The following is a 25,505-nucleotide window of genomic DNA, read 5'->3' on the forward strand; positions in this document are numbered from 1 at the left end:
TAACGTTTGCTTTCTTCATTCGCTGGTTGGTAGTTTGGTTATATTTACAGTATTTTCGATGTTGGTCACAAATTATACACTGATAACAGCCTATGTAATACTTTTTAAAACGTGTTATACTGAATATCTTCCGTGCCAAACCTGTTTCATTTTAAACTGTTTTGCTATTATGAACCGAGACGTCTCTCTGTTGCTGTACATGGTGTAATAAACGACGACTTTCCAAAACGACCGTGAAACATACTTTATGTAAAGCGCTTCGTGCTTCATCCTGGAAATAATTACTTCATTCTTCTCCGTTTTCGATTATGGAATGTTAGCGCTATCAATTATATTTACATTTGTGTTTCCCAGTCTTGTCGCTGCTGCTCACGCTAACCTCTATGATTATTCACAATTTTATCTTCATTTTTTTGTTGTTCTACTATCATCTAGACCAGTTTCTCTTCTCTCATGTTTCCGAATGTTTATATGTTTGTTACTATCAAAGTTATACTTATCCCTCAACGGTTCCACGTTTCGTTCACTGTCTGGAATGTTATATTTGCTACTATTCACACTACTCACAGACATTGCATCGTTTGTGTTATCACCGGTCTCAGATAAAGAGGCCGTTGTTAGTATTGATCTAGTTGCGGGTTTGGAAAATGAATGTGCTTCCACGTGGTAGGAGGCTCCATTATCCATGACAGCGTCCGTGCCAGCGTTTGTCTTGCCAGGGATGATGGTTGCACAGTTGCTGGCATGCGATTTTCTTCCCGTGTCAAGGTTGCTTCCGTTCGCTTTGCTGGATGTGGTCGTGCTGCTATTAACAAGCCCACTGGACATGAGATCCCATTGTCGAATTGTTTCCCGATTGATGTCGTATCGATTTATTTCATCGCGCAGCACCTCGTACACCGCATCCGACTCCCGTCCGCTCGATGAGGACCAACGACCATCACCACGCACCACCGTACCCGACGAGGATACGTTACTGGCGAGCTGCACATATACGTCATTGTCATCACCATCACCCCCGGCACTGGCTTCGCTGACCAGCGTATTTCCTCCTGTCCGGGTGGATTGTGCATTGCTTGGAGAGTTTAGCATCGCGGTAGCCACAGTGGCTTTTTTCAGTTGTTCACCGAATACCGCCGTCTTCGATACAGGAAGATTCGTTAGATGCTCATTGACGTAGGTCACATCCTTACGATTTATTTTGACAATTGGTTTGTTGCCTAACTCTTCGCTACTCGTGTCCGCCGGTTGTCCATCGCGGTATCTCTCGTGCGTTTCGCGCTGTTCTTGCTGCTGCTGCTGGTTGATCGTTTTAGCTAACAACGCTGCCGAAGGCGACCGGATCGTACCCAGGTGGTCAAGATTGTCCATTGATTTCGCGTGTATGTGGGACACTCGCCGTAGATTATCGCGCCACAGCGTGTCTTCCTCCCAGAGTTGATCACCGGACGAAATATTGCCACCAGAAGTATCGAGCAGCTGGTGAAATCCATCCCTGCTGCTATTACTACACCCTGGCATAGGATCACCACTTGCTCTCGATTGTGTGCCGTATGTGCTGCTCTCTTGATGCTGGAGGGCCGAGCTACAGAACGACCCCGTTGACAGGCGGCTGATCGTAGCGCTACCGTCTTTGTACGCATTTACCGATAAGGAAGAGGATGATCTACCTGCAGGCATGCCAACAACCTTACCTACACCAGCCGCTAAGGATGCAGCAATCGTTTTGTTAACCTCCTTCTGCCCAATCCGATCCGACTCATAAAGGTTTTTGCGATCGATCTCCGCATGCTTCTCGCTGGCGGACGCATGCAGCAACAAATTGGCCGTCTTGAGCGTGTTCAGTGGATTGTGAATGTGGAATATGCTGCCAGTCGTATGTTTACGCAAGCCTCCCGGATCACGTTGATTGTTTAGCGTGTCTCCAGCTGCGTAGAGCGCGGAAGGCGAAGTGTGGGAACTTCCATTGCTGGCGCCACACCGATCATTGCTCAGCTGCCGCTGGTGCTGAAATCTATCCTCGTCGCGTGATCGAGCCGCCTGCAGATCGGAATAGTAGTAGGGTGCACCCTCCGACGAAAGCGTACTGTTGTTACGACTGTGTATCGCATCGGTCGCCACTGACTGTGAGCCACCGTCGATTGGCGTGATCGTCCTGTTGCACTGATTCGAACGATCGTAATCATAGCGAATAGTGCACGAGCTTTGCTGGTCCGGATCCATCGCCGACAGGAGCGAAGCATTTTCCACATCAAGACTGTGTCCTTCGAGGACGGTGCTAAGATACTCAGACTGGCAGCGTGCATCGTGTAGGGAAAGGTTTTTCTCCCTCAGGGGACTCAGTATCGGCACGGCTAGATTACGCGATGTCAACTCGGCAACATTCGATCCAGTAACATCCACGTTCTCGTAGTAGATACTATTGTCATGACCATTTTGAGAAAAATTGGACGAATTGCTGTTCAAGTCTTCTGTGTTACCTTCCCCCATACCTGCCGTTCCGCCTTCAATATTTACATTACTCAAAAAGTGATTACTCCGACTGCTGTCTAACTCGCCACCGACAATCTCGGCCGTGACCTCAAGACCATCCAGCGCCAACTCAATGGGGCAATTGATCGAACTTCCCGATATGGGGCGTCTTTTATTTCTTATCGACACATCCATGCATGAACGACTCCTCCACTCGATGGAACCACTCGTCTCGGAAAGTGTGATCGAACTCCGGGCGGACGAATCATCCCGCCGTGCGCCCATCGCCGATCCCAATCGGACCGAATTGGCGCATGCGTCCCGCACAAGTAGTTCGTATTCTGACGACGCATGGGACACACCATCGTAGCCACGCTCATGACCGCTAAGTGAATCGCGCGTTGGCTTACCAACTGCACCAGTGTTGCCAGCACCAAACAGTCCTTGGGAGCTGCTGCGAAGGCTGGAACGATTTGACGAGATGCTACCACTTTCACGACGCATACCGTACGATAGGTTCATCGAGCCGGCCAACGATTGACCACCGCTGGATGTGCCGGTAACTAAACTTTGAACCGATTGCCTTTTCTCCTGCGCGTGATGACTCTTGATCAGATCGATCGCTTCGCTTGAGCGAAATTTCTCCCGTTCGCCGTACCTCGCTATGTCCACAGAGCTCAATAGCATTCGCGCTTCATCGCCGCAGCTACCACCGTCGGGTTCGTCGAGAGGCAGTGAAGTGATCGGTATCGGAGGCGGCGATACAATGTCACTGTCCGAGCTGTCCAGCAAAATATCGAACGAACTTTCCCCGCCATTATTACCGTGACCGAACTGGGTGTTACTCCCGCTTGCTCCCAAATAATACGACGCTGGTCGGAAGGTATCGGAAAGGCTAAACCGCGTACGGGCCATGTTTTTACTTTGCAGCTCCGAATTAATCGCAGACAGCGGCTTCTCTTTGGCACTGGTTTTCTTTTTGATACGCTTGCAATCATCGTTTACTTTATCTGCCGCGTCCGATTCGCTGTCACTGTCGTCGGTTTTGCTCGATTGCATCACTATATCTGGCCAGTTTTTATCCTTCTTCTTTTTCTTGGTCATAGTTCCGCCAGTCACCGCATTTTTCATGCGCACCATCGTGCTTGTTTTTTCTCCCGCAAGTTCGGCCGCGCTTGCCGTGTTTTGCGGCTTCTTCTGATACTCACCATCACCCGCTTTCGCATCAAGTTTTTCATCCCGTTTGGTGCTTCTATCAATTAGACCATGATTTGGATCCTTTTTGGTGAGCGTACTAATGTTGCTATGCAATTGCGACAACTCCATGTATAATGGTTCGGAATCTGCCGGGGTTCGGTTCATGCCTAACTCATCCCCCATTCCGGCAGCTCTGGAAAGAGAACGGGACGCATCTGGAACCATTATCATCTCGTACGTCGTTCCCCTTAGCTCGTCCGCTGTCGCGAACACACTCTTGCCAAGTGCTCCCTTAGTCATCTCAATGTAGGTACTTTCGTCGTAAGCGTTGCACATTTGCATTTCGTTGCTTTTTTGTATCGAATCCAGTATGTCCATTGCGGTTAAACTTTCGCACGGTCTCAACTTCCCGGTCGATGATGCAGATGACATCAGTTGTCCCGGTTGATTAATACTATTGTGGCGGTTCAATAGCGAAAGCGTCGTACAGCTGCTGGCTGAGCTGATCAAGTTCTTTCTCGGTGTCATCGGCATGTAGTGTCCTTCCATTATCTGCATTGAAAGCTCGTCGTCTATCGACATACCGTAGTTCGGCAGCTCCACCAAAGCCCCGTCAGTCGTGGCAGCCTGTTCTTTGCTTGCGTTAATGTCCTGCTGTTCCTCAGCATGTTGCAACGCTTCATCTAGATCCTCGTCGGTATATTCGAAGATATCTTCACCATCATCTGCGCTCTTTTCGTCGAGCTGGAAATCTGTTCCAGAATCGTGATTACTTCCAATCACTTCCTGATCATTCGACGACTCTCGCAGCTTGTTGCTTGCTGCTTCTTTGGGTGACTCTTTGCCGATTGCGCTTAACACATTCGACGAGGGAGAATGCAACGCTGTGACACTCAATGACGATAGGCTGTGCTTGTAAACTGGAACATACGCCTGTTGTTGTTTAGGTGCAACCAGTCCCGTTGTTAGCAAAGGTTTAACATCAAACGATGAGTTGTTACGATTCCCATCACCGTTTATCCTACCGCTATTTCTATCGCTACGCAAACGGTCATTGACATGGGCCTTGCTATTCACAAGATGCTCAACTTGCCCACAGTCAATGGCATCCTTTGGTACGCGCCGATTCCTACCATCTGTTTCATGACCCTTTTCCGCATCGCTTTCCGAATTCTTCCGTTCGTTTGGCGCCTTGATAAAACTATTCTCATATACATTCGCATCTACACTCAAATTTGGGCTTGCGCTAGCACTTGCGTGATTCACTAAACTATCCTCATACAACCCATCCTCTTCCTCGTCCTGCTGCACAATCAGCGCTAGTGCTGTCGACTTGCTATCCTGCTCCTGTTCCATGCTACAGTGTCTGTCCATGCCCGCACTAGCGACTGGCTTGATAATCCTGTCATTACCATCACCGCCACTGCCGGTCGTGTCGGCGTAAAAAGATTGCGTTAATGCGTGCATCGTATTATCAGTGCTGCCAGTGCCAGCGGCGAAATCAGAAAATTGGTGGCTGTGGTTGTGTTGTGTTAAATTGTGTGATGGTGGTGGTGCTTCTGCTACCTCTTTCGTGGCAACGGTACTAACGAGTGGGGATGACCTTCCTGCCGGCGTAAATTTTCTTCCATCTAATATAATACATGAAAACACACATACAACAAGAAATGTATGGTATGAGATAAGTGTTGTCAGATTGTTGTCTCTTTAGTCGGGGTTTTAGTAACACACATATCTTGGGATTTTACTCTCTTGGCACTGCCATAAGCCGGACCGGTGTTTCAGAAGGACCCAATGCATTACCGCTACAATACTGGGCGACAGACAGGGTGTTCGGAAACCGATATGTGGTTGGTTTAGATGTGACCGGATAGAAAGAAAAGCCCCTCGAAAGAATATTCACCAAAACCGTGGTTAACATTAAGAGATATATGTCGCATACTTAATAGAGGACAGGACGGTACGGAGCTAACCTCAATGTTTCGTGTTGGTTACGAAGTATTAGCCAGGGACGGCAGAAACATTGCACGTACTTAGAGAACAGGGAAATAATGGCTAGTATTAGAACTAGTGGTCGTTGTAAAGGGGTAAGGTATAATATTAGTACTAAATTACAGTAGTAGAAACAATCAGCTATCACATAGAGTTTCAAAACTAAATGGTTTCATTCACCGTACCTAGGGATTCAGGATTTGCTTTTCAGACTGTAGACATTTGTCGGTGGCGGCAATAATTTTGGAATGGGGGAAAAAAAAGAACAACGGAAGCTAAATTTCTGACACAACTATACACACTGGCATGAGATCAATATTTGAGGGGCTTTTGCTAGAAAATAAAGAGACAACACTTTTCATCATATTTCCATACCTTTCGAGTGTACCATAGGTTTTTACGTATTTTACGTTGCAGGCAGGAAGGTCTCGCGGAAAAAAAAGATGAATATATATTACACCAACCATAAGTTACATAATGTACAGTACAACAACATCTTTGAGCATGAAATGATACAACGCACGTATTGTGTTTTTCCCTCCCATTGGCAGGGTGAAGGAGAAATGTAACGCAAATGGAAAGCCAACGTTCTTTTTTTACATGGTCTAAATAAAAGGGATACAAAAATTGAACGTTCATAGCACAACGAACAGATAACGGTGTGCTACATTACAGTTTTCTAAGCAAATCCGGAAATTTGTAAAGTAAGCAAGGGTAAGAAAAGGAAAGATAGTGGTAGAAGAATTCGCTCTTGGTACATAAATGTTTAACTAAACTCAATCAACTGAACAATACGATCAGAGAAGCCTTCAACTGATGTTAAATCTTCAATGTATCGTATTATGTTTTTAATTCAAAGATTTCTAATTTATTCTAATGCAATACTGAACCTACCAACGACAAAACATGCACAAGGGGAATTGTAAATATAATAACAGGAACCCAGAAAAGAAAGCTGTATCCGAACGGAAGCTAAATGAAGATATATTTGGAAGGATACGATCGAATAAGCTTCACATATGAGAGGTTGATTACTGTAAAAAGGCTTAATAAGCTCAAAAATACAGACGACATACAGAGTAAAAGAAAGAGAGAAACAGTGACCAAAAGGGAGAAAAACTAGTGCGCTTCTGGAAGCTGGGCATTGTTAGACCATTACACGAGTCAGTTCTTAGAATCATCGTTATCAAGTTCGCCATGGACGCTGTCCACTTACCTTCATCATCCGACGAGTAACTGTTGTAGTCTCCGTTCAGTTTCATCTCACTACCGTACGCCGACGTTTGGGCAATGTTGGCCACACTGCCACCATGTTTTCTAGCGGCTACCGCCGATCCGATCGTCGTCAAATCACCAATTGATTGTCGCTCGTATGTCGATGAATAGTAATCACCGCGCAGCAGCGAATCCTCCGACTTCATGCCATAGATATCCTCATGCCGTCGATCACCGGCAACGTTTGTGCTTGAGCCGGGATTAAGCGATTCGGCCGATGCCATTGTGGCCGAATGTTGGCTAGCAATTTTCTTTGTCAGCGGTGATTGCAACATTCGCTGCTTCCACTCAAGCAGTCGCTTCATCGATTCTTCCCGTTTACGTTCACCGTCCCGCAGGGAAGAATCTTCCTCCTTGCGCGGTAATCGTGCGCTCGCCGAACGTGCGAATTGCTCTTGTTGCTGTTGCTGGGACGTACCACTGCCCTGTTTTTTAAGGCTGCTCACTGTGGGACGAGTGCCTGTCGCTGCACGATCCGTAGCTGATGGTCGTGGCATACTTTGCGAGCCTATCGGGTAATCTTCCAGCTGTTGCTGTTGCTGCGACTGGATCAACTTGCCGCTACCACTTCGGTACAATCCTTCTCGGGGCATCGTGCCGCTAGAGAACAATCCTACGGAAGAAGAACATTTAATTAAACAAACGGATGCCGAATCTTCACAACCCAAGCTAGTTTCGTTTCATCATACCTTGTAGTTCATCGGATCGTTGTTGTTTGCGCGATGCACCATTGGCCGAATTGTTGGTCCGTTGCAAATACGATGCGCTTTGCAGGCGCATCTTCTCCGCGTAGCTGGCCTCAGAATAATAATAGTGGTCAGGTGTGCGATTAATATCCAGGCTAGATTTTGGCCGCGGTGTACGATGTACAGGGCTGGGTTCGTCGTTACCCCCGCAGACAGTTTGGTTCAAGGGATGCCTTGCCTCATAGTCCAAAAAGTCGGCCGAGTGCGGTCGTGGAATGTTCGGTGGAATAGGTCGTGCTCGCATCTGAACATGCTGTGGTAACGGTGCAGTACCTGCTGTTAGTTGATGCTGAAAGAATAAAGTAAAGAGTTGTAATACTTAGTGCACTGTAAGCGACATTAAGACAACACTGACTACATCAAATCTTTGCCCACTTTGCAACCTTTTGATCATTTTAAACATAAAAAAATTAAGTCAACGGGCTCGTCAAGTATAAAATAGTAGTACAGACAGTCTCCGAGATACGCGGTTCCTCGCGGTTATAGCGTATCTTGGGTACTGCCTGTATAGCACTGCTAAACCGCCTTGCTATAAAAGCCAAGTTAGCATGCTATAAAATTTACATCAAAAGATTTAAATGCTCAATTTTTGCTCTAAACAACTGTTGTTTCGTTTTCTAGACGAAATTAGCATTGATCATACTACAACCCGTCGTAATTGATGTATACGTGTATAAATGTCCAATTTAAACTAAAATTCCAGCATACAATTGCAAATAATGCCACCATCTACAATCACATCTAAACTACCGAAGCGGTCTACAAATGGGTCACACGCTCGCTCCATTCATTTTGCCGCCTATTAGACACATGGGACGACATGATCCAAATCTAATTCCAATTATAAACGGTTATTCTGTTCAACACTTACCTCAAATTGACCGGCATTGTACAATGCCGAATTTCCCATATACGGCGGGAATGCGCCATTGCTTTCGTAGCGCAGCGGACTGGATGGTCGTTTGTAACTTGTCCCACCCGGCACCGTAACACCTCCCTCTCCGGCCATCCCCTCCATTGGTCCAGCAGCGTTTGATGGTAGCGATTTCGACAGCATGGTTAAATTATAGATGTCCTCATAATCAGACATATGCTTGGGATCGATCGCTGCATTCGGTGGTCCGTATGTATCCGGCGTCCGGCGATCATTACTGGGGTAGAGAAATGGATTCGTTCCAGCACCGGGTGTGCTACGCAGTACCTGACCATGCAGGGGAGATGACTGTATTCCAAGATTTTGCTGCTGTTGCTGCTGCTGCTGTTTGGCGGCATTCAATTGCTGCTGCTGTTGCTGCTGCTCTATAAGCTTCTGAATGTACAGGTCTCGCTCGATCCGTTTCGGATCACCGTAGATTGCCTGAGCTGTTAATGCCGCCGGTGTTCGGTTGTTGCCTAGTACCAACCCACTTCCACTAACCTGTGCCCCGGAGGCTACCCCTGGGAACAGCATCTGCTGATGTTGCACCATTTGGTCGTAGCGTTCGTGCAGCATCGTATGTTCGGGGCTGGGCGAAGAATAGCCTGCATCATTAACGCGCCTTGGCTTTGGTGGAGCATTCGCGTACAGTGGCTGCGGTAAAGACATACTGTCATTAAGCCCAGATGCACCGGCACCACTACTGCTACTGCTACCATTGCCGCTCGCCTGCTGTATCAATTTCATAGTATCGTTCGAGCCCTGGGACTGTGGGCCACCGGTACCGCTCGAGTCACTGGACAAGAGTTCACTGCTGCCAGCACCACTGCCCTTAGTGCCGTACTGGTGCTGGTTAGAATTTCCCTCCTGCTCGGTACCGACATGCTGTATCATCATCGTCGCCAATGTCAGCGCACGGACCCACTGGCTCATGGATTCACCGTTCTCTGCCGCAAACACAAACGTGCGCATGTTCGCATGTTCACATTTGAACGCAAACTTACGGTAGATCTTATCCTCCGGAAAGCAGGCAGACACCTTGTACGATGGTAGCAGCACAGTTCCCAGCAGTTTTTCCTCCTCCTGACCTTTGTAATAGTACAGCACGTACTCCGACAGCACAAACCACCGTCGTCGCCACACTTTCAGCCCATCCGAACCCTGTTTGTACAGCCAGCCGGACAACGCAACTGGCGCATTGGCTGGCCGCTTGGTGACGGGAGATTTCAGTGTGTGCTGTTGTCCGCTTCCGCCGCGTCGCCGCTCGCTGGAATCATGCGATGGGCTTGAGAGTGTGTCTGATGGCGATGATTTCACCTGTGGCGGCTGTTGGACAACACCACTGTTGCCAGCTAACACCATCGAGCTGATTTGCGTTTGACAAGCCTGATTCACAACCTGGCCGGGAATGTTTTGCTGAATAATGATTTCGCTATTCGCTCCAGGTGAAGTTATTCCCTGCGGGTAGCCACCCTTTTGTTGGTAGAGCGAGTCTTCCTCGCCGTATAGACCAATAACAGCTCCTCCCGTCGTATCGACTGTTCCATGGTACGATGGCACGTGCGATCGCATTATTTTATCCGTTTCGCTAGCTGCCGGTTGACAGTGATTTAGCAGATTCAGACTTGATGGTGGTGCGTTACGATTCGCCGATCCACCCGATGCATACCGTGCCTGCTGCTGCTGTTGTTGCTGCTGCTTCATAGCATGTTGCATCTGCTGCTGCTGCTGCTGTTGTTGTTGTTTATGCTGCTGTTGATGTTGTTGCTTCTGCTGTTGTTGATGCTGCTGAGCTAACTGTTTCTGCTGCTGTTGCTGCGCAGGATATTGTGGATGTTTATGCACTTGCAGCTGATTTTGAGGCTGTGGCTGTTGTTGCTGTTGCTGCTGCTGCTGCTGAATTTGCTGCTGATGATGCTGGGACAGGTTCTGCAGCAGGTTTTGCTTCAAGTGATAGTTTGGAACGGGTGGATTTAGCTGTTGCCGTAAGGCAAATGTTTGCTGCTGATGTGCTATGGCTTCGGTGGCAGTTTTAATCTGTTGCTGAATTTTTTCACGCTGCAGTTGTTGGAACTGTAGCTCCAGCTTCGACATTGGAGCATTCGAACTCATCGCACTCGTGACGGAGTGTGGTGTACCAGGTACGCCGGACCGCACCAAGGGCGCTGTTTGGTACAAGCGTTCCCGTTCACCGCTAGCCCCACCACCACTGCCACTCGATGGTGAGCTCACGCGATAGAGCTGCTGCTGATGATCATACCCGTAACCGCCACCACCGGGTCCGAGCGTATTGCTGCGGTACTGCTGCTGGTGTGGGTGCAGTAATCCTTGCTGTCCAGGAGGTATGTGATAGGAGGGTCCACCGCTAGTGGACGACATCTCTCCCACGTCGGTCGCACCGTAGAGGGCGCCACTGTTCGTGCTGAGCGAAGACTTTGGGCTGCCGGTCGAGTAGGGTGATCGTAGCGACGCAGGATGCTGACCGTGCTGTCCGTAGCCCTGGTACTGGGTGGCATTCGGTGGATACATGGTCGATCGGCCTGGGCCAGCGGCGGTCGCACCGTAATCGTACCCGCCCGGTGGTGGATGCTGAAAACCACCACCTTGCGGTGGTTTCATTTGTGGCATCGGTGCCAGATGGGAGTTGGCCTGTTGCAGCTGCTGCAGCTTTTTGCTCTCCATCGTCGTAAACGTGGGTGGATCAATCCTGGATTCGGGATGAGAAGAGAACGAAAGGAAAGGTGTTAGCAGAGTTTGATTTGGTGGTGATTGCTGATAGATACAAAATTACTAAAGCGACACGTGTGCACACGCGGTATGTGAGCAAATAATGATCGTAAAACCAAACTAAGCGATTAACACATTGAATAAGCACATTTAGTACAAGCTTACCAATCCCATAATTGCCAAAGACAGCTAAACATGATTTAATTTTTTCCTTCCTTTTTCTACTTATTTCTTCACGCACACACGCACATACACATAAATCTAATTCGCCTGGCAGATCATAGTAGCCCGTTTTTTTTTCTCTCTGGCAGTGGTTTACCAACAAAATTGCCTTGTCAAGCGCGTATTTCTGTTTACGCTACGCCGTCGAATTTACTGCCCATCGTTGCTCTCACAATTTCTCCACAAATTACTCGCACACGCTCGTTATAGCGCTCCCATCATCATCAAACATTGATCAGCGTCGTATCCAGGGTTAGGTCCAGCGTGTGTACTAAATGCATCCGCCTGGACTTGGAGTAGGTTTGGATGCGAAAAAAAAACGTTACCAAAACGCACAAATTTTATATTTTCTTTGCAAAACTGCACGGCACGCGGAATGGAGAGCCACCATGAGATTTGTATTTTAAACCTTTAAGCAGCATATTACAGTGCGTAATGATTCCGCCGCTCTGCGTATGTTTCGCGACCGACCCGTCACACGCTGGCGACTAATTTCGTGACCCATTTTTAACACTTTTCCCGTATTTTGCGCCGGATGATGAGATTACGGCAGCGGAGATGAAGGGAGGAGGAAGCTGACGGGCGCAGTATGTACGAAAAACGTGACCCGAATGATGCGCATCAACACACACACGCATACACGCACTCACACAAGTGTACTAATGTCGCGAAGGGTGGTTTACTGCGAAACATTCTCGTAGTAGACATGTTTCCAAGCGTCGCTACGCCACTACGCACGCACCCCTCCCCGGCTCGACAATTTCCAGCGCCTACCTTTCACTGCACCGTAATCGATACTAATTATGAAGATTTTACCACAGCCGAAATGTGACGGAGCATTTGGTTCCGGACGGCACCAAACGCAGAACGCGGAAGATAGGGAGGAAATACTACCACGCACGCATTGACCTCACTTTTTCTCCACAACGCTTCAGCTCCCCAACGCCAACCGTACCCCTTTTTAATCGTTCAATGTCTTCTTTGAGCAACGGATGAATGAAGTTACTACGGATAAACAAATGAAGACGCGTCCGGGAAATGCGGACAGTTGAACGGTCGCTCCCCTGATGAGGTTTATTTTCCACTTTTCCGACACAGAACGCCACCGCTTACAGATTGTTGTCTCTCTATCGGTTTGTATTAGGTAAGAAAAAACATCAAAACATCTACGGTTCTTCAATTCTATTGCGGGTGCTGTTGGTAAATGCAAATTATGCACACATTTCACACATTCCACCGCACAAATCGCTCTGTTAAAAGTTTATCCAACACACTACGATTGCGAAAACCTGCCACCGACGAACTGAGGAACTGTGCGAAGAGGTCCTTTCCAGTCCATCATCATCAACACACCAACGATACCTCCCTTCAATGAGATTTTTATTCCGCCGTGCCTGTGTGCGTTTCGGTGAGAGAGACTACATAAACCGAGAGCGTTTCTAAGCAAATGGCGAGAGAGGTTTACACCTGCACGCCACAGCCAACTTTGTGCGTCCTTGTCAATGTTTGCTCCGAATCGAGTCAGTGTTTTCAGCAGTTTTCGGAGCATGTTGCTCTCCATCCTTTTCTGTCACACCGAACATCGATGTCCGGCCCTAATTTGCATCATTAATGAAGCAGGAACGAATGCGCGGTACGCCAAGGCACCACGGCGGCAGTTCCCCGGATTCAATCGTCCGTTTTGACATTTCGCAAATATTTAAAAAAAAAACCAACGACGAACAACGTTTATTTATAATAAAAAGTGCGAACGTGTTGGTGAGAAAGGAAATCATCAATAATACATTCCACTTCGACTAATATAAGATGGTAGAGAGGGGGATAGAGTCGTGCACCGCTGTCCCTTGACGTTTTTTCGCGATTCTTTCATCCCCACCAGTCACAGCTGCTTGGGAAGAACAAATATGCACCGACATACCAATCGCATTACGCATACGCGAAACGTTTAAGCATGAGAAGCAGAAAGAAACCCCATAGCAGATTGATCACGTACACAAAACACGGCCATTATCGTCACAACGATGGGGTGAGATACAGCAAACGACTTTTGGAGAGACTTAAAACATTTGACTTTTGGTTGGTTTTTTTTTGTTGGTAGACGGTTGCGTTTTACATGCGTACAGGGTGTTTGCATACGTTCAAATACAATTTCAAACTATGGTTTAAAAACAATATTAGATACATTTTTATTATTAGAATTGTGTTATTGAAAACTATGTTTATGTTCTTCTTCACGAGCTTTTGACGACCTGGCAAGGGAATTTCGTAGCTGGTCCAGAGTCATGATCTGGCATTCGTTGAACATCGACATCATACGAGATTTTAAATTCAAATGCAGGGAGCATCGATTAAATCGTTCCGACATCAGTTTTGGACCAAATTTGCCATTAGTTGTTGGCCAAATTGTTAGACCAAATTGCCAAATGGGCTGGTGGTAGAGATTTCGGGGCTACAGATGTCCTCTAAACCACTAACGGTATGCCAATCCAATATCTCCAATATTCAGGTGGACTTAATTTGAAGCTAGCACGCATTCTCCGTGCATGTGGACGGTATAAAAGAACTCCGAATGAATGCATTTGAATCTCTATGTCAGAAATACACGAATACTCAAAGACTCATGAATTATTCAACATGAATGATCTGTATGGAGTTTATCGCTATGGAACACAGACCCTCCCTGTTCATTGGATACCAAACTACCATTTTTCTAATTGTCGTAATTGTGAGTCTAATTCGATGTAAGATACACAATCATCGTACAGCTCGTAGATCTCCTATATATCTTTGCTCCTTTTGCAACAGCCTGCACGTAAACATACTGAGCAATTTCACATTAACTCAAGTGTAGTGTTGTTCTCAAATTAATCTGTTGCGAAGAATCATTCAATTCCCAATTACTTTACAGGATTCCCTATAAAGCAGGGTACTTTCGTTAGTCCTTATATACATACGGTTCCAAAATATCTTTGAAGCATCTTCCCCTCTAAGCATCTAGTAAAAACTGACATCACTCTCATCACATAATAAGTATATACGCATACTTAATGATGCAAATGTGGTGAGGTACACCCTGTACCCACTATGACTTTCCTTTCTTGTTCTGCACCCACTACACCCGAGGTGCATTTACCCCCACCGCCTTGACATTCCTTCGCATAGCTTTCTTGAAGGGTGCGGTGTAAACATTGGTGTGTGAGTTTATGTGAAGGAGATTAATTCTAGACAGCAGTTTTTTGCGCATGCATAAACGCATCAATGTCACACACCTTGCACCTGCACACCTTGGAAAGAAACAACAAACACCGCTGTACCATACACACATTAAGGGAAGAAAACACAAAACATAAACCTGTGACCATGAATTAAAAAAGGTACACAACACAATAAAAGGGACAAATCCATCTCACTGAAGGGGGGGAGAAATAAAAAAAAACATAATTCTCTCTACAAAACCGCGCGCGCCGTTACTTTAGCCGTGACACATACTCACACACATCCATGTACAAACATAAAAGGCTCCTCGGTTCCCTCATAAACTAGCCCCCCCCATTTGTGCAACTTCTTAGCAGCAGCTCACTTACAACGGGGAACAACAAACGGGGATCGAGAGCGAGAGACTGGTCATTTGCACAATTTTCCTTCCTCTTTTTCAACCCTTTTCCCTCCGGGGAGCTCGCTCTTTTTGCGAATGTATGCAAAACAGGCTACAATTTTTATGCTGTACCGTTGTACCCTCCGTGTTTCCATCCAACAACAGGTTCCTTCGAGCCGCGAGATCACCGAAACGATCACCTTTTTCCCCTCAGCACCGTTCGCCCTTCGCCCTAACCGCCGCGCTGGTTCGCCCTAACAACATACAGTGGTTGCTATGACGATCACTGTGATGGTGGTGGTGGTAGTGGTTTTCCCGCTACGAAGCTGCCGTTCTCTTCTATGCCTTTCTTTTACGCGGCCATATCTTTCTTCCGAACCCCTCCGCCAAGGTACGATCGACGATCCCTTTCGATCTCGCTCGACCTTTTAACGCAAAGCTCTCGCTCTACCCTGCATGGCTTACCTGATGCGACAGCATTAAGTCAACATTCCTTTCCTTTGGATGACGCGCTCTGTGCGTGTGTGTGTGTGTGTGTGTGTGTCTCTGCCGCTGTGGCTCTTTACGCTGGCTATGCTCGGGCAGGGCTGGTTCGGGTTACTTCCTTTTGCTACCTGCGCCACCAACCTGGAACCCCTTAACCGATCGAAGTCAAAGGAAAGTCAGCGAACGTTGACAACCACACCGAAAACGGGAAAGATCTTCCTCTCTGGGCGAGATCGTGAAAGCACCACGGGACACGGACACGCATCAACGCATTACACCGCCACGGCACATCATTTCGTATTCCGTGCAGATCCCGGATACGCAATGCCACCGAGCATTTTCGACACACACACACGAGAGGGATATTTTCACACTCGCTTGCAAAGCCACTTAATATTTCCCAAAAAAAAATGAAACCACTTGTGGGCCACTCCTTTCGAGCGCACACTTGGAGGGAAAAGCGTGCAAAAGCAGACAAATCGTAGACACCTTTGAAAACGAACACCTCCTATGATTGCACTGTTGGATCGACTCACTTTCTCACCTCCGAAGGAACGATCAGCAGGTTGGGTCGCTTGCTTCGATTAACTACACAGCAACCGCGTACACATCAATCAAGCGCCATATTCCTTTTTTTTTTGTTCCGGAACGCACAACCCGTTTTCGATTCTCACCTTTATGTTGCTGCCCCGTGACACTACCCAGCAAGGCACCAACCAAGCTACAGAGCACCGCAAGAAATACCCTGAAATATGCTGGCAAAAAACCTCCCCCAAAGGAACCACCGGAGCAGCGCGCGTGATTTTGCGTGTAGTTACGCGGACGGTCGTCGGCTGTACAATGCAGGCTCGGTTGGAGCTGTGTGCGCGCAACGGCCACTTTCTCGGGAAAATTTTTATAAACGTGTCACACACTTGCCTTCCGCTCCAAACAGGTAATATCACTACACAGCACCACATCCAGATCGGAGCAGTGTGACGGTGGTGTGCGACAGCGAGTGGCACAAAACGCTTGCAAGAGCCGATCCCAACAAACTCCGTGCGCAAGTGTGTGTGTTTGTCCCGCACAGCCACCTTTCGCACCCACTCTTTCATCCATTCACGCTCTCTCTCTTTCACTCCCTCACCCTCTCTTTCGGTCTCTCTCCTTCAACGCACACAAATCCGTAGCACAGACGGGAGCGCGTTGCCCTGCACGCCGAGGGTTGACGAGGGTGTCCCGCAATACAACCCCTCTGTCTATCCTCCAGGCACCATCATACATGTCGTCGTCGTCATCATCATCGCCGTTTCTCCGGGAGCATTAGCCACATATTATACTCGAAGGGTTAAAAGCACAACGCGCGCGCGCCCGTGTATGTTGTGCCGCCACATCCAGTGTGTACGGTGTGTTTTCTATGTTTTCCTTTTTAGTTTCATGTTTCTCCCGCTTTTCTTTCGCTCATTTCCTTCGTTTCCAGCGGCAACAGCATCAACAACAACAACAACAACAACAACAATAGCAACGATCACTAGGGGTGCGTTTGGCTGGCACACTGTGTGTTGGAAGCCGCTCACGCACACACACGGCAGGTGTCTTTACCGATCGTGTTTAAAGTGCAGAAAAGAGACGGCTACATATTGCTTTTGTTGCACACTGGCTTCATACTGCAAACGTAGCTGGACATACAGCAAGTAAACATGTTTTATTTTAATTATTGACTTGATCGTTTTAAAGGATAATGAGGATAACAATGTGATTAAATTTAATTTTGTTTTTTTTTCGTGGTATCAGTAGAATTCTATTTTTGGACTTTTTACAGGGTTTTCAATTTTGCAGAGTTTTCGGAGAAGCATATTCGGAGCCTTATCTGGACTCTTTCTGGCCTTTTCGTTTTGAAAGGTTAGAACTTCGTTTTGCGCAAGATCTAGTAAGGGTAAAAGATAATAGCTAGTGTTTAGTTTATCAGATGCAGATGCAGATTAATGAATATGAATAAATCTTTGAACTGAACGATTGAATCAGGATCTCCATTTGAGTGATTCAAGAATCCTTTAGTAAATAGGTCCTACGGGTGCCGGGTCCTCTGTCACTGTCGCCTCTCATAAAAGGACTTTACGGGCTGGGTCGTCTGGTGTCATTGGTATAAGAAGTCTAGTACCGCTGCACGACAGTGAGATCGTGGTATAGCCCGTTGTCTTTAGTCCTTATCTAATAGATCATGTATGAGTTGAATTTCATTTCATTTTTATTTAATCTTCAAATGCAAACATGTTTCACAGTTTTGTTATAGAAGTTAAGCTGACTTTAGTTCCCCCCAACTTTATCCTTTGCCATTTCTTGCACAAATAAAGCCCATTGCTTCTCCATAGTTCTTGTTATATTTTGACGCTCTTCGTCACTAAGCGCACTATATCTGCACGTGGAAATATGATCAGTTAGCGGTACCTTAAAATTAGCAAAAAACACACATACAAATACCTGATAGAATCCCACACGAGCTGCTTCAGGAAGCCGAGTCCTGCTTGCGGTGCAATGGCCAGAAAGGCATAATAGTAGTCAAACGTGACGCCAACCGCATCCCAAAATCCGGGATCATCACTCGTGATAACGATGGGTATGTTTTGCGCCACGTAAAAGCTGGCCGGATGGTTGCGTAGATCACGCACCAGTCCCAGCACCTGGTTGGAGATCGGACAAACTTCAAGCACGAGCTGCTTTCGTCGTACAGCGTGCCAAAGGATGGGATGTTTCATCAGCGCATAACCATGACCGATGCGTTTAGTATCGAGCAGCACGGCATCGATGACGTTCTCATCGGCTTCGGAGAAATATCCAACTGCAAGATTGGGAATGATCAGAATTTTGTTAAAGCAATGAATTCCAAAGCAAATTTACCTATTTCTCCGGCATGGAAAAAATAATTCGGTGGCCCCGATGTTATTGGTGGCTGCAGCAGTAATGAGGCAAAGCTTCGCAAAGATCGATTCACATCTTCCTGTCCAACTAAATCGAAACCAATCACAAAACCAGGAAAAGTGATGCTACAAATACACGAGAGTACATGTCGACATTTTGGTCCTTAAACCATTTAGTCCTCGGAGTATTTGTCAGCTAACTACAAACCTTAAGCTCTCGTACAGCTTTAGCGCACTCTCGAGCTCTGCATCGGTCATGTTCTTGTGCTTGGACAGTATTAACTTCACACCGTGAAATGTTGGGTTTTGGCGACGAAAATCCTCCACCAGCCGGTGCAGAATGTACGCCACCTCCGGTGCACCGTATTCCTTGCCATCCGCATCGTACAGTTTAAACAGCGACGTACGCAGCTCAAGGTAGTACACATTGTCGTCGTGAAATTCCTTTAGCAGCTGCCGATGGTAGGCTTCAAAGAAGGGTTTGTACTGCAGAAAGCCCTTCATCGCGTCGAAACAGCTCTCAAACTCCATCCACAGCTCATCGATGGTAGCGTGCCCGTGTCGCGAGGATTTCAGCTTCATATTGATCAACTTTTCCAGCCATGCGTCAAACGCAGCTATGTCCTGGTGGCGTTCCTTTCTCATATCGCTGATGAAACGAGTTCGATTCGCGGGACAGTTGATAGCCGTCCTGTGCGTAACGTGCGGGACAATGGGCATAATTGTTGTTAAACGTTAAATGGAGCCTCTATGTACCTACCTCACAGTGAAATAGTACCGATCTTCTATATTACATAGCTTTGCTTCGTGGCGATATGTTAAGTTGCTAATAACCCACCTAGACGAAACTGCGGCCGTGCTGTGAAGATGCAGTATAGCACCTTTGGGCATCCGCTTTAACGCACCAAACATGGCGCTGTTTTCGATGAAAGGTTTTGCGTCAAAGAAATGCATTTCTGCCGGTACCGGTTGACCCCGATCTGACGGTTGCAGTTCGTCCCTTTTCATCGCTCTCAGCTTCACATCAGCGCGCAATTCGTCCGAGTTGAGAAAAACCTTGCCACCCAACCCGTAGCCAGCTTCGGCGTCCAAAATGGCAACACGAAGTTCTTCGTACGCTTTCGTCCTGGATAGAACCATTCCCTGACATCCGGTAGTGCACAGCACAACACATGTAGTTACTAAGCCAACGTACATCACAGCAATGGCCATTAACAATCCCAGTGCCCAACGATTTATATCAACTCGCCCACTTTGGGTGACCGAACTGTAATAAATAAGCTGTATAACGAGGTGATTGGCATTTTTGTGCCAGACAAATAGAGACCAGCGCTAAATTATTGATGAGCGCCATATTTTCTACTGGCCGCATATGCCAATTGTACAGTGCATTCATTAAAGAAACATGCATGATTGAATGTCGTACTAATGTTTCACCCTAAAAAAGGATAAATGTGTTTTTTTTTCTATAAATAATCAGATGTAAGCAAATTTATGTATAAATTGAAATTGATCCTTGACACGTTGAAACAAGTGCCTAGTGAGCACTTTGAAAGATTATCCTTAACAATAGACAATAAAAGAATTTTCTAGTAGCACCTATACGATAAGCCACGATGGTATACGATCGTTACATAAGTAATACATCGAATACAGCATCACAAAAATATTCAATCTCTTCTAACAGTGATAACCTTTGAACGTACAGCAGATAACGAGTAAACAATCAAAAACCTCACTTGCTTTGTAATCAGTACCACGGTTCTAATGTTAGACATTTGAATGAGTTTACTCATTCATTTTATTGAAGAAGCACGATATGCTTTCATGCTTTAATTTGTTTTCCCGCAACAAACACACGCACAATATTTCTATCATCACCAACGTAGACGAACTTTTGGACAAGTTCCAGCAATAATTGCGATTTGGTTTTATCTTTCGTTAGGCTTTCCGGTAGTTTATAGCCTCCGATCGGCTGAGGGTCCGTATCGATCAGCAGAGCATCAAACTGTTTACCTTGCTCGAAATTTCCCACCTGTTTGTCGAGTGCCAAAGCTGAAAGGAACGAGTGTTTATGAGTAAATTGTGCAATGTAAATAATAGTCAATCACTTCTTACCTTGAGCTCCACCCAGAGTGGCCAAAAAGAGCGCCTGCTTGTATGTTAGTGGAACGTATTTGTCTTCCTTTCCGCCCAAACAGGGCTCAACTTTTCCCGTTCCTTTCACGTGCTGCGTTTTCATAAAGTTTAGATGCTGCGATACACCCAGTGCGGCGCGCATTGCGGCCAGTATGCTCATTTCGCTGCCACCGGATACGTCCGTACCGAGGCCAACTTTAACGCGAGCGTGCAACAAACGCCGTACATCGCAAAATCCGGACCCGAGGTTTGTGTTCGAGCTCGGACAGTGTGCTATGGATGTGCCACGTGCGGAGAGGACGCTCAACTCTGCGTCCTCCAGATGGACACCGTGAGCTAGAACTGTCCTATCCGTTAGTAGACCAACTTCGTCGTACACACCGGCATAGTGTGGAGCAGTTGGAAATTGTTGCTTTACCGTTGCAATTTCACCCAGATTTTCTGACACATGCGTTTGGATGTTGAGGCGATACTGTTTCGCCAAGCTGCCAAGTTCACGCAGTAACTCCTCGTCGCAGGTTATTGCAAATCTAGGCGTTACTATGGGGCTCACCAGATCGCTTTTGCGCTCCATTACATAGCGTATGAAATCTACGTTGTCCTTTACGGAAGTTTCCGTATTGCACTCGCTGTAATGAACGTAAAATTAATACCATTTCGTTTGATCGACAGCAAACCAGCGGTGCACTTACACGTAGAAATCCGGACACATTCTATTCGATGACACTTTCCCCACAAAGCCACGCTGCCCTTGGCGTAACATCTCATCAACCAGTATCTTGTTCGTTTCCGTAAAAATGGAAGCAAAATAGCATGCTGTTGTCGTACCATGATTGATGGTAGTATTCTGTGTATGGGATCGGTTTATATTGAAATACTTCTTCTGGCACAAGAACCTTAAACTGCGTTCAGGTTGCGATATCTTACCACCACATACTTGTACACCCGGGAAGCAAATTCGGCATCACGGTAGTTCGCTTCCAATGGGAAAGTGTACGATTCCAGCCACTCTAGCAGAGGCTTATCTAATCCCAGGCCAATGTTAGGTACTTGCGGTGCGTGGATGTGACAATCAATCAGTCCAGGAAGAAGGAACTGCGACGGAGATAACACTACTCGTTCGTACCGAGATGCTGGTAGAGCATCTAGCTGAGAGTGTTTGCCAACGGCTTCTATCTACAATAGGCGGATTAATTGAACAAACCATTTAACTTTATGGAAAGTGTGCTAAATGTCTCACAGCAGTTAACTTACCTTGCCATCGTTTACAGCTACGAATCCATCTTCCAAAATCTCTAGCTCATCCAGCGATTTGGAGTGAACAATCTGACCAACAAAAACCTGCTTCATGGTGTTTGCGCTACGTGTTAATACTACCGTTCAGATGCACTGTTCATACCAAATTGCCGGAAACGACTTGTTTTATACGCTGATTAAACAGTTGTTTACTTTTTTTCCCTCTTGATAACACCGGTTTTTTAACCCTGATGTTGACGACCGAAACCTTACAAACTCGTTTAAAGTTGGGAAAGTTTTGCCAATATGCCATAATTTGTACGTTTTAATTAAAGTAATTCAGTTGTTGGATTAAAAACTACACAGGGATGTTTATCTACATGAAATACACGCGATATTCGGGTAGAAGATGTGCGAAATTTTTGTTTGCTCAAACAAGGGTTGACTCCACTGACAGTGTGCATCGAACATAAACAAAGCACTGACAGATGAGCGCAACACATCGAATAAACATCGCAACCGTAATGTTAAGCGACGTTCAGACGTCCCCAAGGGGAAACATTATCCAGATTTTTACGCAAGTTAACAAATAATTAATATGAGAGTTTTAAATTAAAAAAAAACATGCCAAACCAATCTCAATATACCAAACAATGCAACAAAACTAACGCACAATCCAATGCAGTTTAACCGTTTAAAACAACAATGTTCAATAGGTGCAGGGCCACGAGAGAGAGAGAGAGAGAGAGAGAGAGAGAGAGAGAGAGAGAGAGAGAGAGAGAGAGAGAGCGATCGCTAGTGTAAGGAAGATCGATGAAACGGAAAGCATCCTTCATCTCGCTCAAACTTTCCGTCGGCTGGTACGAAATTCCATACAAACCAGCTGTTTTCAGCTTGTCGATATCAGGAGAGCATGTTTTTCAAGAGGTGACACCTAGTACCAGCAAAGCAAGATGGCGCGCAACTTCGTATGCAATGTTGAGCAACACTGCATACAACAAACTTGCATGCAATAAACTTGTATGCAAACTTACATGCAACAAACTTGCAAGCAAACTAGCTGTCACCTCTTGAAAAACATGCTCTTCTGGTATCGACAAGCTAAAAACAGCTGGTTTGTATGGAATTTCGTACCAGCCGACGGAAAGTTTGAGCGAGATGAAGGATGCTTCTCATTTCATCGATCTTCCTTACACAACATGCTCTCCTGGTATCGGAAATCTGAAAACAATTGTGTGAACAATGAACATGAAAATTAGTGTGGTGTTCCCAGGCGGCAATCAACCTTAACAACGCACCTAGTCTTAATAAAGGTGTATGGCTTCTTCGGTTCTGGGATCTTCTAATGACTGGTTCGAAACAGTGACTCAAATAACCTATTTCCGAATTGTTAGTTCGGTGTACGGCTCTTTCGAGGGCGGATTTTGATCCTGAATTTCTTATTAAACGTGCATAATTTGAATGTGTCGTTCTCGTTCTCGTCGCTTGTTTGAATTATCTACAACATTTTGTACAATAAATGCATAAACAATAAATCATGCTAATTCCCTGTGAATGCTTAGATAAATGAATCCAATAGACTAAATATGTCCAATCGATTAACGATGCCTATGAGAGAGAGAGAGAGACAGAATGAATGCGAAGCCTCTCTTCAGTGTGGTCAAGTACCGTGGCAGCACCAATTGTCCAACCGGTAAGTTGATCTAATATCGTTTCTCATCGTCGCAGCTAATAAAACGTTCGCAGTACATCAATCAATTGCACGGACTGTTGTTCTCATGCTTTCTCGCGAAGCGGGAGAGATAGAGCGACCTGCGGACAAGTGCGAATTAAAGCGTCGAACGAGCAACTTAAACGAAGGCGACGCATTACTTTTCCTGCCCACTTGCGATGTGTTACGGATGCTGTGCCGCCGTGTTTCACATGTTGCAGCGGTGCGTACGATTTCGATGCGATAGGCACGAGGGCGCACTTACTCGCACTCACCGCTCCGAAGATAACGAAGATGATACACTTGTATCGTTCTTCCCCTCCGCTGCCAGCCAACCCAACCGGTACTCGCACACATCCTTCTTTTTAAACGGTCACAGCATGGTGTTGGTGCAGGACGGGCGGACAAAGAGAGAAGGTAGAAGAGAATAAAGCGAAAATTATATACATATGAGTAGGGACATTCAAATCAGAATCGTTTTTCCAATTTCCCTCCCATCGGCCCCACTTGTGCAACCATTCCCCGCGCCCGCGTACCAACGTATCGTATCGTTTAACAAGCGCAATAAAGCACTAACTACTACCACTGCCACATGCAGGCACGGGTTGTGTTTGCTTGTGTGCTACAGCTACCGTTCGTGCCATCCTGCTCCCACTTGCACAACCAACCTGCTCTCGCGCGCGCTGTGGTTCTCGCTCATCTCGCCAATCATCCCGTACACACTCTCGCACCGGCAACTACTCACACAACCACAGTCTGCTTTCTCTCTCTTTCTCTTGCTCTCTCGCAACGACTGCCGGCCGAGTGTCTGTGACGTGAAATACACGACCGAGCCGAACAAGCGTTGGTGGGAAGGAGACGGCAGGCCACAGCAGATGCGGCGGGGTGGCGCAGCAGTAATAATATACGGGAATGATGATGGTGTTGTGTGCGATGAATATGAATGTAATTCTATGCTCCATTAGTGCGCGCGGGGAGTCGATTATCTTTTACTGCTTTCCTGATGTGTTTGTTTCACAAATCAGACAAATGGTTTCAGTTGTAAATTGACATTCGGAGTTTTTGTGTGTTAATAGTCGATAAATTGACACGGAGCAGTGCGGGTGCAAGCGTTTTGCAGCGGCTATTCGGTTGGTCGGACCTCGCAGTGTGTTCGGCGTTCGGTTTGTGCACATTTCGGGTTGAATTTTCCCAGAACGTAGTGGGCAGTGGTGGGCTTCCGCCGCAGCAGGAAAAATAAGCTAAGCAGGGAGGCGAGAACGGCCGCAGCAGCAGCAGCAAAAGAAGGAAACAAAAAGGTTCGTTTTTTTCGGGTGTCGGTTACGAGGCGCGCTTTACTGTTTGCTGCCGTTGTTTGATGGCGTGTTGCTGCTGCTGCTGCTGCTACTGCTATTAGTAACTCCGCTTGTTATTATTGCCATCGTGTCGTTCATCTCTGTCCCGCTCGGGCGGTGTTCTGGATCGTTTCGCGCTTGTGTCACTGTTTGTTTCAATTAAGGGCACCGTTTAAGCGTTTTTCCAAGAGGTTCTCGTCTGCTTGCCACTCTGCCCCTCATCTCTCACCCTCGCTCACATCTTTTTGACTTGGCAACGTGGGTAGCAATAATGAAGTAACCGCTCCAGCTTCCTCCACATCCCTCGCTCTCCCCCTCCCTCCTTCCCTTTCCTTTCTGCGCTCTCCCCCCGCCACCTTAAACCCACCAACATACCGAAACCAACCCGAGAACCTTCTCACTCCGTTCGTTCGTGAAAGCGAGAAAGCAGCGCGACGCGTTTGTCATCATCAGCATCATCCGCTTCATCTCATATTTTCCTTTTGTCATCCTAATTATTGAAATCCGTTTGGTTTTGCGTTTCGTGATGGATTGAATCCCGAGTTCCCGGGGGTCTGGTT

General features: G+C 46.7%; 3 protein-coding genes across 3 annotated transcripts; all 3 read right to left on the bottom strand.

Moving 5' to 3' along the window:
• Positions 1-280: 280 nt before the first annotated feature.
• LOC128300918 (uncharacterized) lies at positions 281-11,800 on the bottom strand. Its single transcript, XM_053037167.1, has 5 exons — positions 11,491-11,800; positions 8,554-11,305; positions 7,626-7,971; positions 6,878-7,549; positions 281-5,300 (listed from the first exon to the last, which is right to left on the bottom strand). The coding sequence occupies exons 1-5, from the start codon at positions 11,520-11,522 to the stop codon at positions 406-408; spliced, it is 8,697 nt and encodes a 2,898-aa protein (XP_052893127.1). The 5' UTR covers positions 11,523-11,800; the 3' UTR covers positions 281-405.
• A 6,114-nt stretch (positions 11,801-17,914) lies between these two features.
• Positions 17,915-19,722, bottom strand: LOC128302982 (adenosine deaminase 2-like). The gene is made up of 5 exons (XM_053039833.1): positions 19,286-19,722; positions 18,734-19,216; positions 18,506-18,651; positions 18,089-18,446; positions 17,915-18,023 (listed from the first exon to the last, which is right to left on the bottom strand). The coding sequence occupies exons 1-5, from the start codon at positions 19,720-19,722 to the stop codon at positions 17,915-17,917; spliced, it is 1,533 nt and encodes a 510-aa protein (XP_052895793.1).
• A 628-nt stretch (positions 19,723-20,350) lies between these two features.
• On the bottom strand, positions 20,351-22,300 carry LOC128303969 (guanine deaminase). The gene is made up of 5 exons (XM_053041078.1): positions 21,919-22,300; positions 21,592-21,840; positions 21,357-21,511; positions 20,644-21,293; positions 20,351-20,580 (listed from the first exon to the last, which is right to left on the bottom strand). Exons 1-5 carry the CDS (start codon positions 22,012-22,014, stop codon positions 20,351-20,353), a joined length of 1,380 nt encoding a protein of 459 aa, XP_052897038.1. The 5' UTR covers positions 22,015-22,300.
• Between the last annotated feature and the right edge of the window lie 3,205 nt (positions 22,301-25,505).

Source organism: Anopheles moucheti, chromosome 3 (assembly GCF_943734755.1).
Source record: "Anopheles moucheti chromosome 3, idAnoMoucSN_F20_07, whole genome shotgun sequence".
In the NCBI taxonomy this organism is placed as follows: domain Eukaryota; kingdom Metazoa; phylum Arthropoda; class Insecta; order Diptera; family Culicidae; genus Anopheles; species Anopheles moucheti.